The 14579-nt window shown below is 42.7% G+C and overlaps 1 protein-coding gene across 4 annotated transcripts in view; it reads right to left on the reverse strand.

The window, feature by feature from the left end:
* rps6kl1 (ribosomal protein S6 kinase-like 1) overlaps positions 1–14579 on the reverse strand; it is a 38705-nt gene extending 24126 nt beyond the window's left edge. For 2 of the 4 annotated variants that reach the window (XM_059519480.1, XM_059519477.1), the window contains exons 1-3: positions 14516–14579; positions 12708–12806; positions 3666–3969 (exon numbers count right to left, since the gene is read on the reverse strand). In XM_059519480.1, the coding sequence (XP_059375463.1) occupies positions 3666–3801 (136 nt within the window). In that variant the 5' untranslated portion in view covers positions 3802–3969; positions 12708–12806; positions 14516–14579. Of the gene's footprint in view, positions 1–3665; positions 3970–12707; positions 12807–13540; positions 13565–14515 lie in introns of all 4 variants that reach the window. The other 2 variants (XM_059519478.1, XM_059519479.1) reach the window with 2 other exon arrangements.

The raw sequence follows: 14579 nt of genomic DNA on the forward strand, positions 1-14579 counted from the left end.
ATATATTCAGATAGAAAACAGTTATTTTAAAAAGTCTAGTAAACATATTTCTGTTTACTGTTTTGCTGTACTTTGGATCCAATAAATGCAGGCTTTGTGAACAGAAGAGACTTGACTGGTAGTGGATATTATAGGCAACTTTAATTATTCTCTAATTTATAGCTTTTAATTGGCTTAAATAATAACTGCTGGACAATAACAAATAATAATGATTTTTTTTATATACTACAAACACGTATTTATCACATAATAAGGCAGAATAGTTTGCATACTGTAATAAATCTATGTCAATTAGCACTGTTTTGTTCATATACTGTATTTATCACCTGCTGGAGATGACTTGAAAAACCATATATTGTCGTATATTAATGTCTTTGTGTTTTCATAAGTTTCAGTTCTTCTGTCAAAACAACTGTTTTCATACAGCGATATGTTGCCCATATTAGGAGTTTCCTGTTATGACTTTCTGCGCCAGAGCGCGCTCCGGCTTCGAGTATAAATGAAACACAAACTGCAGGAGTGTTTAGCACTACGTTAAGTTCATCTTCTTCTGGGTCCGAATAAAATATCAGGTCACGCGCAGACTATCCTGTCTCTTTGAGTTTAAATCTTTATTTATTCACACCAGCTCTTGAAAACCTCTATGCGAACACATTTGACTGAACAAGTGCGGGGGTCCGGGGGACAAATTTCCATGATGATAAAAGTGGGGGTCCCCCGCGTAATCTACGCCCCTGATTTGAGTAAAGTAACCTTCATCAGACCACTTGAGATGGATTTACCCTAAACACATCATAAATATGAGATTTATTGTGCAGTGTAGTCAGCTTTAATGATTATAACTGGAGATTTTACAGCAGCCCAGACAGGGAGCTTGCGCTGATAGTAAGTGATTTACAGCTTTGGTGATTAGAAAGGCAGCACTTTATATGTTTTAATTTTTCCTAGTATGATTTTGACATTTGTTTTGTTCTGTCTTTGATTTTCCTTTGGCTTAGTTCCTGTTTTAATGGTTGCTTTGCTTCCTAAGTATGGTCTTAACCATTTCCTCCACACCGGTGTCTTGTTTATTCTGTGTATTTATAGCCCTTGTGTTTCAGTTCAGTTTTTTTGTTGGTTACTGTCTATGCATGTATCTACGTTAGATGTTATGCTCTTCTCAACTACTCTTTCAGTGTGGCAAATGTAAAAATCTACATTTCCACCCTAATTACTTAATTACCATTGAGGCAAGATGACGCTGTCTGCTATCTGTTCTCTTTGTTTTATGTTTAAGCTCCTTTGTGACTCAAATTGTTCGTGCACTGTTGGTGTATGACCATCAAATGGTCCTTAATATAAGGAGCTCGGTTGAAGTTTTATCGAGCACTATTATCCTAACACATTTATTCATTAAGGTTGTGAATGTTATTGGGCCTTGTATCCTGTCTATAATAAGTAAGTCTCTTTGAAGGGACTGTTTCAGAATATTTTAAACATGCAAGAGTCAAACCTCTCTTAAAACAGCAAAATTTGGATGTGACTGTGTTCTCCAATTTTAGGCCTATTTCCAATTTACCTTTTATCTCTAAATGCTAATGCAAATGCTAAGGTATTTAGATTCAAATGGTGTGTTTGAAACTTTTCAGTTAGGGTTTAGGAAACATTACAGTATGGAGTCTGTCCTTTTACGAGTGTTAAATTATATCTTGCTATCAGTTGATATTGGTAACTCTGTAGTACTTTTAGACTTAAGTGCAGCATTTGACACTGTAGACCACAGTATTCTTATTTCTCGTCTTCAGCACTGTGTGGGTATTAATGGTACTGCCCTAGAATGGTTTGAATCCTATTTGAACAATATAACTTTCTCAGTTTGTGTGGATGGGTGCTCATCCTCTAAATGAGTTTTGACTTGTGGAGTTCCTCAAGGTTCTATCCTTGCCTCCATTTTATTTTATTTATATACAATATATACTCCAGCTGAGTTCAATTTTCAATAAGCACAAAGTGTCGTTTCATTGTTATGCTAATGACACTCAAATTTATGTGGATTTTAAGCAAAATGACAACCAGGTTTTGAGGTATTTAACTGCTTGTCTTTCTGATATTAAATCTTGGATGTCTCCTAATTTTTTAAATCTCAATTAGAGTAAGACTGAGGCTAATGAGTTCTGACCTTTAGCTGTATCTACCAACATACAGCAAGTGCTGGGTGATCTGGCCGCATATATCAAGCCATATGTAAGAAAATGTTTTTGTGTAGTGAGAAAAAAAGGTGTTGTGTTTGTTTCTGTTTTGGCTTTTTATAAGCAAATAAATACAGTAGTTAAATCAAGTTTCTTTTAGCTTAGACTCCTAAGGTGAATATTTTTTTATTTTAACTTGTGCTGAGTTTGAGAGACTTATACAAACTTTTATCTCATCTCAACTAAAATGCTGCAGTTCAATGTGTATCGTATTAGATAATGACATGCCTGCAAACAGCAAACATTTTGACTGGCACTCACAAATATGAACATATTGCCCCTCTCCTAATCTCTTTGCACTGGCTGCCAGGTTTTTTTGTTTAAGGTTTTAAATGGACTGGCACTTTTGTATCTTTCTGACCTTTTGGGTTAACACACCCCAGCTGGATGTCTAAGGTTGTCGAATCATAAACTCTTTTTGGTCCCTAGATCTAGGCTAAATAAAAACAGTGACCAGGCTTTTGCCATAGCCGGCCCTAAACTGTGGAACAGCCTTCCAATCTCTATGAGAACAATTGCGACATAATCACAAAAACTAAAACCCTCTCTCTCTCTCTCTATATATATATATATAAACACACACACACATACACACACACACTCAAATTGTTGTTGAAAATTCTATTTTCAGGCTCATGCCACACAACAAGAACATCAGCACATGTGTTTTATTTGTTTTTAATTATATATTAAATAATTTTATTAGAATCTTTTTTAACATTTTATTGCTAATTGTATTTTTGAAACATCGATATGAATATGATTATAAACTCTTTTTATATAAAGCACTCTGAATTACCATTAATGTGATATAATATATAAAAGATTCTCAAAGTATGATCATTTACAAACTAAATTTTGTAACGGCGATTAGCCAATCAGAGCGCAATTTTTTATACTTTTAAGATATGATAGGCTCATACCATACAAGTAAGAATGCTATCTCCCTAATATCAGCACTTGTGTGTGATAGCAAATGTGAAATTAATTTTATAAAACACAAATTCAACAAACAAGAATTTAATTGAGTGAGTTAAATTTTATACACAATATTGTCATTTCCAAACAAAGCCGGAGCAAAACATCTCAGAGCAACACTGTAATGTTTCTTTCTGTTTTTTTTTTTTTTAACGAATCGAGTGAGCCAATGATTTAATGATCTATTTATATTTTTATTTAACTAAATTAGGAGTGAATCAAGGCAACGAGTTTGCACTTTAAGTCAACAAATTAGTTCTTATTGTGTGGTTGACTGAATACATGTGCACAAAAGTGTTTTTCAGCATCAGTGAAACTCCAGGTCCAAAAGTGTTTAAAAATTAGCTTTTCCACACTGTCTGTAATTTTCAGGCACTATATAATTTGATGAGATTTCAATTTTGTCATTGTAACAGCAGTCATATGACCAGAGGACGTAACAGTAAAGTGTTAATTTACCTTGAACTCCATTGAGCAGCAGATCGACCCCATTCTTATAGTAGCTGAATGCCGCCTCATAGTCTTCATTGACTTCTCGGTCCAGTGCCATTCGAATCTGTTGGGCTGCATCTAGCAGATAGTCTTTCTTTGCCATATTCAGTCAGCTGGAGAGAACAGGCATCCACAGGAACCAGAGCCAGGTGCCAGATCTGTAGTTGTGAAATCACATGTGAAGTGGCACATCTCTGGTTATTAAAGATCCTCCCAGCAGGCTCCCGTCTCTCCTGCATTCACACACATGTGAAGCGAGGCCAGTGTCCACCTGTGCAACACAGAGCCAAAATACACAATCACCACATTATGCAAAAAACATCAGCTTTTTACAGACATACATTCATTAGTTAAGGTGGTGCTGTGGTATGTACTATATGAAAATGTGCCACATATTGTATGAAACAGACACACGTCTGTTTTACTGTGTTCTCTCTTTTTTTTTTTATATTTTCAATATTTTTTATTAGAATCTTTTTTAAATCTTCTATTGCTAATTGTATTTTTAAACATCTGTTATGAATATGATTGTAAAATGTTTTTATATAAAGCACTCTGAATTACCAATAATGTGATATAATGTAAAAAATAAAATTGCCACAATTTGTTAAATTGATTTAGAATATATGGGAGCTTATTTCCACCATGGAATATAATAATAATAAAAAAAGGTAATTGTGACTTTTTTCTTATTAGAATTGCAAGTTTACATCTCATTATTCTGACTCTTTTTTCTCTCTCTCTGAATTCTTAGTTCTGATAAGAAAAGTCATAACTTCGAGATATAAACAAACAATTTCAAGATATAAACTCAAAGTCCTGAGAGAAAAGTCACAATTGTGAGACATGAACTTGTGATTTCCAGATAATGTAAAATTCTGAGAAGAAAAATGGTGGAATTTTGAAATAATCTATCATAATAAACGTCTCAGGTGACAAATGTAACCATGGACAAATGTAACCACGGTAGAGTTGTTGTAACCAACAACTCTACCGCTTCACCAGGAGTCGCCCCTGGGACGGTTCGACGGCTGTCTATGACATTATCCCTTACGGCCAAAGGCCTAAGCTACATAGCCAACTTACCTGTAGGGCCCTGGCCCGGGGAAGAGCTGAAGGCTTGGAATCAAAAAAGATTCCTTTAAAGGGATACGGCTAAGAGCCTGGCACTTTCCTCTACCAAGTCTTTGCCTGTCACACAGGGGCTACTGCTAGCTTTCGCAAAAACTTGCCGAAAGAGCTGTCCCAACAATACTCTAGTAGTGGCGCCCTGTTCTAGATAGGTATCAGAGGATACCTAGGTGGAGTGGTGCCCAAGATGAACGGGGCTTTAACCGACTCAAGAAAGGGCACGAAGCAGCCGCGCGAAGCCCTTACTATATAGGATTTTAGAAAGAACGCAGAGAACTAGCGTGCAAACTTACCACAGTGTGGATTTCAGAAAGTGTGCAAAGACTTCACGTGCACACTTACCATAACATGGATTTACAAATACTGTTCTAAGGAGGGGCTCTCGTGGAACTCTGATAGAGCAGCTCGTAGATGGAATGGCCCGGGAGCAGAGCAATTGGAGGACAGAACGTACAGATGAAGCCTCGGCCACGCCTGTACCATGGCGTCCAGCCCCCAATGGAGCTGGATGAGTCAGAGAAAGCCAGAGGGGATAGTGCGATGCTCTCTCGAGCCGCAAAACCGAATCCACCGAAGTCTGGCCAACCTCTCTAACTCTGCCTCAACACCTTGGTGTGAAGGCGCCATTCCCCGAGCCTCAGCCCCTGCCTCAGCAGGATGTCTGCTCTCACAGTGCGTCTCAAAACAGTATGTAGTACTGGAGCGCTCTGAAAGAACCGAGAATCAGTCTCCCAAGAGAGGAGGACTCCGAGCTCCGAGCAGCATGCTCATAGGTGACCCTTTCAGAAAAGGGGAGCGCTGCTAAACTACCGCGAGAATTGCCCACACAGCCCCCCATGTTGAGGGGGCTTGAGGTGTACAATAAATACACACCAGTTGGATGAAGCCCAAGGAACACCGGGGCTAATCATCTCAAGAAAGGGAACGAAGCGGAGCGCCCTTACAGTACAGGATTTTAAAAGGGCGCAAAATCTTGCGTGCACACTTACCACTTTACGTGGAGTTCAGAAAGTGCGCAGAGCCTTCTACCTGATAACCACAATATGTGGGAGTTCACCTATAGAGAGGCCTAGAGAGGCCTACTACCTGCTACCAGATAACCACCTCAAGTGGAAACTGAAAGTAATATGGAACTCGACTCCAGGGAGGCCTGGTGAAGCCTACTACCCGACAACCACAAACAGTGGGAGCTAGCTTTCTAGTGAAAACGCACAGTATGTGGGAGCTAAATCTCCAGGGAGGCCTGGTGAGGCCTACTACCTGGCAACCACAGTATGTGGGAGCTCGCCTTCAGAGAGACCTGGTGAAGCCTACTATCTGAAAACCACAATATGCTATTTAGTGGAAATGCACAGTATGTAGGAGCTAAATCCCCAGGGAGGGCCTGGTGAGGCCTACTACCCGGCAACCACAGTATGTGGGAGCTCGCCTTCAGAGAGACCTGGTGAAACCTACTATCTGAAAACCACAATATGCTATTTAGTTGAAACGCACAGTATGTGGGAGCTAAATCTCCAGGGAGGCCTGGTGAGGCCTACTACCTGGCAACCACAGTATGTGGGAGCTCGCCTTCAGAGAGACCTGGTGAAACCTACTATCTGAAAACCACAATATGCTATTTAGTGGAAATGCACAGTATGTGGGAGCCAAATCTCCAGGGAGGCCTGGTGAGGCCTACTACCTGGCAACCACAGTATGTGGGAGCTCGCCTTCAGAGAGACCTGGTGAAGCCTGCTATCTGAAAACCACAATATGCTATTTAGTGCAAACGCACAGTATGTGGGAGCTAAATCTCCAGGGAGGCCTGGTGAGGCCTACTACCTGACAACCACAGAATGTGGGAGCTCACCATCAGAGAGGCCTGATGAAGCCTACTACCTGATAACCACAATATGTGGGAGTCCACCCAGCCCCTCATGTTGAGGGAAGCGATGCTTGAGGTGTATAACAAATACACACTGGTTGAATGAAGCCCATGGAATCCAGGGCTAATCATCTTAAGAAAGGGAACGAAGCAGAGCCCGTAAGCCCTACCATACAGGATTTCAGAAAGTGCGCAAAATCTTGCGTGCACACTTACCACTTACGTGGATTTCAGACGGCCCCTCAGGGTGACCTGGCCGGACATCCATGAAATTCCCCACAGTGCTGTGCCAGTTCTGACGATCAGCCAGGCTCCTCGGGAGTGGGTGTGGGATGGACAACCGCAGAGCGCTTGCCTCCCACACGCGGGTCCGACTCCGCGGTGGGTGTCGCGCCCCCAGGGGGGCGGAACCCACGCGGTGCGGCCGCCTGCCGAAAGCCTGTGATCTTGGCCACCTATTACCTAGAGCACTGTAAAGGAAACTCACAGAGTTTGTTAGTAGACATATAACAACCAGCAACATAACACCCATAAGCAGGTAAAGCAAGGGTTACGTACTCACCCACCCTCCTGTACTGGAGTCCCGCTTGCGGGGCACCCCCTTCTGGTCCGGACTGTCAATAAGGCGGTTACTATGAACATAGAACCAACCAAAGAATCATAGGTCCAGGACAGGAGACTGTTATGTGAAAAACTTTCCACGTAACCTCGATCAGGTGGAGGGCTGGTGGCTACAGGGGAATTAGGCAGGGGAGGAAAAAAAACAGAAGTTAAAACAGAGGTTAAAAACATCCGGAGCTACTAGGTATCGCTCTGATCCGGGCGAGGACGCTGCCTCGTCTGAATCACATCCCTCAGACCCTGCTTACCTCTCCGTGACCCGCGATTCCCCTTGCCCCTGCCCTTAGGCGGGAGAGGAGCGCGAGCCGCAACACTAGCCTTCTGCGCCCATCTCCAATCCTCAGATCAAGATGGGCCAGGACCCCTTTGTTGTTCGGGCTCGGACCTGGACCTTCGCCTGTATCCAGGTCCTTCAGCAGGCCAGCCTGGTAAGCCTGAAGCACTGCCATCGTGTGCAGGGAGCCACCGCCTGACCTGCTGCCGCGTATGATTTGTCATTTAAGCGGGATGCATCCTGGAGGGGCTTAGATGGCAAAGAAGGAGATTTAAAAGGGAGATTTAAGAGAGGACGTTTCCCCCACAGAGAGATAGCTAGCCAGCATCTCTCTACAGGGGGCATCCTCTCATAGCCGTTTTCTTGCATGCCTTCGATATCAGCATAACTCGTATGCTGAAACCGATGGATGTGAGAGGAAAACGGCCTCTTCCATTCCTTTTCGACTTCTGCATGTAAGTCAGGCAAGAATGGAAGGCTCACCTGGGCTGGAGGGCTATGGTCAGACAAATAACACTCATCGAGGCGACCTCGTGACGTTACTTTTCTGGCACGCTTCCATGGCAAAACTAATTTTGCAGCTAACAGCTCCCCATACGCAGGGCAGGAGGATTGAGAAGGCTCAGCCTCAGCTTCTTCGCCACTCTCAGACATCTCCTGCTCTTCCTGGGTAAAACCCAGCAGAGCACTAACTTCAGTGCAAGAAAGGGTTAATGACAACGCATCTTCCTCCCGAAGTTCACTCTCGTTTGCCGCCGGAGAGTGTGAAAGGAAAACACCTCTCTACACTCCTCAGCGAGATCCACCTATGATCCCCACGAGCTCATCCTCCTCCGTGCCTCGGCAACGGTGGGTCCTGAGCCGCGGGATCCAGATGGCTGTCCCTCTTTCCTCGAAAAGAGAGACAAGCGAGAGAGGAGCTTTTTCACAGAAAAACGCTCGCAGTCCATGCAGATTGCCCCCTCGAGGACATTGCGCGCGTGCTCTCCGCCCAAACAAGAGATGCAAAGAGTGTGTGTGTCGTATAACACTGACACGGATGCACACACTGTTTAAACGCCTGCTAGTGGATGCAGTGACAACAATAATAGATCGCTCTTACCGTTTTGGTCGTTTCTCAGATGCACGCTTCAAAAAAAAAAAAGTCAATGAAGAAGAAGAAGATGAGTGACGGGTCCTACGGGCGCGTATTTATAGTCACGCTGGTAGTGATGTCAGAGGCTGTCGCCGGCCAACACGTTGGCGTTTTTCAAAGTATGCTTCGGACACGGGTGTCTTAGTGTCCCCTCAGAGGACGCAGTGTCTCATTCCCTTGACAGGGAACTCATAGTGTTCCTGTGGCTCAGTGGTAGAGCATTGCGTTAGCAGCACAAAAGGTTGTGGGTTTGATTCCCAGGGAACACACATACTGGTTAAAAAAATAAAATAAATGTATAGCCTGAATGCACTGTAAGTTGCTTTGGATGAAAGCGTCTGCTAAATGCATAAATGTAAATAATTCTGAGGAAAAAAATGGAACGTTGAGATATGAAAAAAGTCAGAATTGCAAGATGTTAACTGCAAGATATAAATTTACAATAGTGGGAGAAAATTTTAAAAAAGGTCTCAGATGTCGGTCACTCTCAACATCATGTCGGTGATGACCAACAAATTAGGATCTCGTCAGAGAGACCAATCTACTTCGAGTATAACTAAACAAGCCAATTGGCATGCAATATTTCGCTGCCACACCCTGCAGCATGGTTATAAAAGGCAGCAGGTGCACTGTCACAATGTGGTGTGGGATAGAAGTATGTAAACAAGGAAGATGATGATACAAAGTCTTTAATAATCCACATGGAGTAATCCATAAGGAGAAGGCAGAAACACACGTAAACGTCGACGAGACCGGACAACCTGAATGCAACTTATAAGGGGAACATTAATGAGGGTAATGACAAGACACACCTGGACATAACGGCACAATCAACACGAGACCGAAACTAGGTCACACAGACAACAGGACGAACAAAAACACAAGACAGTTCTGTGGTGTGACAGTTCGACCCCCTCCCAGGAAGTTGTGTTCTCACGCCAAGGAGATGGAGGGATGGACAAGGGCTGGCAGGAAAACCATACATGGAGGTTTGGGCAAAGGACAGAGTCCCGGGAGGAGGATGACCAACATAATCCAGGGAGGTGACGATGGAGGAAGGAGCCAGGAAGACGACAGGAGGGAGCCAGAGCAGTAGGAGGAGCCAGGCTGGAACCACCGTGGAACCAACAGAGGGAGGGATCCATGGTGAAGGAAGGGCCGACTGACAGCGGCAGAGCAGGTGGAGGAGAGGCCGAGGTGGAGACGGAGAACTGATGATCCAGGACTACACAGAGAATCAAGAGGGCCAAGGAACAGACGGGGATCTGGAAGGCCACAGTGGAACCAGAGCGACAGAGGAATGAGTTGGAGCTGGAGGACAGGAGGAGCCTAACAGAGCCAGAGGGACGGATTGACGAAGGGAAGCCAGAAGAGTGAAAGCCCGCGGAAGCAGATGGTCAACGACAGAGCAAAGCAGAGCCAGAGGAACAAAGGATCCCAGCGAAGCTGGTGGATTGATGGCCCACGGTGAAGAGGAGGAAGCTAGGAGCCATGGTGGAGCCACTGGGTTGAAGGGCCGAGGTGGAGTCCGGGATTCAGAGGCTGGAGGTGGAGACAAGGGATCCTCCAGCCATGATACTGATGGAGAGTGGCAGACCCGCAGCGAATCCAGCACAGCTGAGGGGCTGTCAGGATACAGCAGTGGTGGAGCTAAAGTGTTAGGGATTATAAGAGGAGTGCAGCAGGGAAATGGTGAGCTGGACTCTGGGTCCGGAAATGGCTGGTGATGTATGCGATGTCCACAGTCAGAGGTGATCCACAGGACACCAGCACCCACTCCACAAAGGTTGCAAAATTCCCCTGAGGAACATATCTGGACAACTGTGCTCTGCACACAGGCTGGTCTTGTAGTAAGTGTAGAGGCAGTAGTCTGGGTAGTGGGTTTGGATGGCTATTTCCACAAACAGTTCTGTACTATCCTCGAGGGAAAGGTTCCTCTGCTCCAGCAGGAGGAGGAGGTTTACAAAAATTTACAAAAACAGAAAATAAAATGAGGGGAACACACCGCTTGACATTTTTGTGGTCTGGACTTCTGTCACGGTGTGGTTTGGGAGGGAAGGACGTAAACGAGATGATACAAAGTCTTTAATATTCCACAAAGGGGTAATCCATAAGAAAAAGGCAGATACACACATACACATCGACGAGACCAGACAACCCAACACTGAACTGAATACAACTTAAGGGGAACGTTAATGAGAGTAATGACAAGACACACCTGAACTTAATGACACAATTACATGAGACAGAAACTAGGTCACACAGAGAACATGAGGAACGAAAACACAACAAGGCAGTTCTGGGGTGTGACATGCACCACATCAATTCATCCTTTTGCTTCAGTGCTGAGCGGTGGTGCATTACTACTTCTCTCCTGTCCCTCAAGTTATTGCAACCACGAGTGCAGGCATTACAGCTGCAGTGGTCACAGTCTCATGGGAAATTAAAAAAAAGATTGTCTTGGTACGGACACCACACCTGATCCCGTCTTTTAAAAAATTTCTTATAACCCATGTGTTTCATGGATGTGATCGTTACCTGGCAACTCAGAATGGTCACAATCGCTGTCTCATTTGTCTGGGCGTTCAGCACGCTGAGGAAGCGTTCGTGGATGGTACATGTTCTCTTTGTGGGGACATGACCATCTCAGAGTTGTATAAAATACTTTGGGCATAGTAAAAGTAAAAGACTCAGAAACGTAGTAAGGACATTGGTAAAATAGTCCATATGACAACTGTAGTTCAACCTTAATTTTACTTGGGAGTATCACAACACATGCACACAATTTCACTTCATGTAAACAACTTTTTACACAAAGCAGAATTGCATGCATGTGTCGTGATACACCCCAGAATGGAGGCAAGCCACAACAGACTGGATGAGGAGGAGAAGAATTGTTGAACAAAGTTGACGTTTTTGTTTTCTTTCCACACAAAAAGTATTCTTGTAGCTTTGTAAAATTACGGTTAAACTACTGATGTCACTTGGACTATTTTATTGATGTGCTTACTTTTCTGGACCTTGATCGTTGCAATACCCTTGTTGTATATGGGAGGGTCAAAGAACTCTCAGAATGCATCTATAATATCTCAATTTGTGTTCCAGAGAGGAGCGAAGGTCTTAAGTGTTTGGAACGACTTGAGGGTGAGTAATTAATGAAATCATTTTTATTTTTGGGTGAATTTTCCCTTTAAGGTTTACGTTGCTGCTATTTCTGCGGGGAGGTCGGGGTGAAGCATGATCTGGTCATAACATTCCTTAGTGGGGCCAGGAGGTCAAATCCTCTTGGGCCTCCCTTCCTACCCTCTTGGGATTTGGATTTGGTGCTGAAAGCCCTACAAACTGCTCCCTTCGAGCCTTTGGGGTCAGTTGAGTTGAAGTTTCTTTCTTTGAAAACCCTACTCGTGACTGCATTGGCCTCGATCAAGAAGGTGGGGGACCTGCAGGCATTTTCGGTTAATGGAATCTTGCCTTGAGTTTGGGCCAGCTGACTCCAGTGTAACACTGAGACCCCAGCCCAGCTACGTGCCCAAGGTTCCTACCACTCCTTTCAGGGACCAGGTAGTAAGCCTGCAAGCGCCGCTGAGACATTCCCTGAGAAGCATAGTGAGACACTGCATCCCCTAGAGGGCACTATCTGGAAAGCCTCAACATGACGACTTTAAATCAAATAGAGACTAATAATATCCCATGCTCAGGATACCATGCAAGGAAGCTTACAGAGAGCCTACTTCTCGTAATAGTACCCTAGTGGAGCTCCAGAGAGTGGAGGCCTCAGTAAGATAACTCACTCCAGCAAAAGAAGGTCTAGCAATGCTTGCACTAGCCAAGGATTTCAGTCATTCAGATTCATGCTTCAGACACCAGCCATGCCAGAAGCATTCTCCATTGTGTCCTCTAGAATCTAGAATCCATCAGAATCTAGAGTCTGAACAATCCGTTTTATAAAATGTAGAAAAATTAACATAATGCACTATGACTCACCTTTGCCCCAGAGATCTGTCACATAAAATAGCCATGTGATTCAGTGTTTCCATCTGATCAATGTCTCTCACGGGCCTCCAGTGCGGACAAAGCTTTTACCTGAATAAAACCAGACCCCAAAAAGTTCATAACCACCCTATATCACAGAATAACAGAGACTGTGTGAGATACAGTGCTTTCTGAGAATGAATGTGATCATGTAATGTTAATTCTTCTAACAAAGCACATCAGGACAAATTAATTTTAATTTACAGCGCTTTACACAATACAGAAGACAGCTTAAAATAAAGAAGGAAAAAGTGCTGCAGTACTGATAGCTTAATTCCTACCTAGGGATGGGACGATAACCGGTTTTATTGATAACCGTGATAAAATGTGCTGAAGGTTAGTAATATCGTTTAAAAATGAATTATCATTAAAACCGTGTTTGATTATCGCGGTTTTAATAACTCACTATTAAATCATGTCCAGCCAGCAACAGTCTGATGCAAGCGCAGCGCACAATGTTTTTTTTGTTTTTTTTTCGAGAAGGAATGGCGAAAGTCAGTGACTTTTCTATGCTTTTCTATGCTTCTACACTTTTCATTGTAAGGAAGGAAATGCCACAGAATTTAATCTTTCTTTAAATTAAGTGCATAGAGTTGCTTGTTTTATTAGTTGTTTGTTGATTATTAAATATAAAACTTGCTGAAATGTTTTCAGTGTGAGCATCAACTATTTTTGAACACTTTCATCTCGTTTCAACAAAACCGTGATAATATTGATAATCGTGATAATTTTAGTCACTATAATCGTGATATTAAATTTTCATACCGTCCCATCCCTATTCCTACCTAAAGCAACCTAGCCACTGTCCACTGCCAACAGACATGCAATGTGAAAGAAAACAGAAGATCAATACAAGATATCTATTTGTAACTCTCTCTCTCTCTCTCTCTCTATATATATATATATATATATATATATATATAAACTAAACTTACATTTTATATCAGCTAATCATTGCCATGGCAACATTACTCTTTTTCTAAACAATTGAGCTAAAATATTAAAATTACTAAACTTAATGAACTAACAACTAAATCTTAATAAAAATAAAAATAAATAAATAAATAAATAAATAATAACTCTAATAGTATAGAAATGATACTAGCACTGTATATGAGCAGTTGATAATGTGCCATAAAACACATCAGGAACTAAATATGTAAATAAATCCCCGTGCCATAAATAACATCAGTGTTCCCAAAACCTGTTCAGGCAGTTTTTGTCAAAGGATTTAAAGGAAAGTGAAAAGCAGCGAAAAAAACCCAGCTTAAGTTCCATTAACATAATTTACCAGAGCACTTAGTTTCTGCAAAAAAAAAAAAAAAAAAAAAACATAAATACTGCAGTAAATTACACTCACAAGTAAGCTTGAGACACAGTCATTCAAACATGATACACATATTAAATAGCTGAAAAACAGCTGATAGATTCGTCTTCCTCACGGAGATACCACATGCATTTGAATAACTGCTTTATTTTGTGTGGTATTAAAGGTTCAGTTAGTGTGCATACAGATAATAGATCAGACGCACAGCAGGAACGCAGTGATGGTGAACACACGAAGCCGGTGACGTCACGCCTGAGTCTGACCCCATCCTGTTATTTTACGGCGAAGAGAACACGATGATCTTACACTGCACATACTGTAACGTTACTAAACGGTACCTTTATGCTAGAGAATAGCGTAAATGACAGAGCGGATCAGCAGGCGTCACTAGCACTAATGGGCCTATATATTATATAAAGAAGAGAAAACCAACCTTGCGCGAGACTCCCCTTCTCATCCTCATCCTCCTCCTCAGCATCCGCTCTGCTCTAAACAAC

This window comes from Carassius carassius, chromosome 31, assembly GCF_963082965.1.
Source record: "Carassius carassius chromosome 31, fCarCar2.1, whole genome shotgun sequence".
Classification (NCBI taxonomy): Eukaryota; Metazoa; Chordata; class Actinopteri; order Cypriniformes; family Cyprinidae; genus Carassius; species Carassius carassius.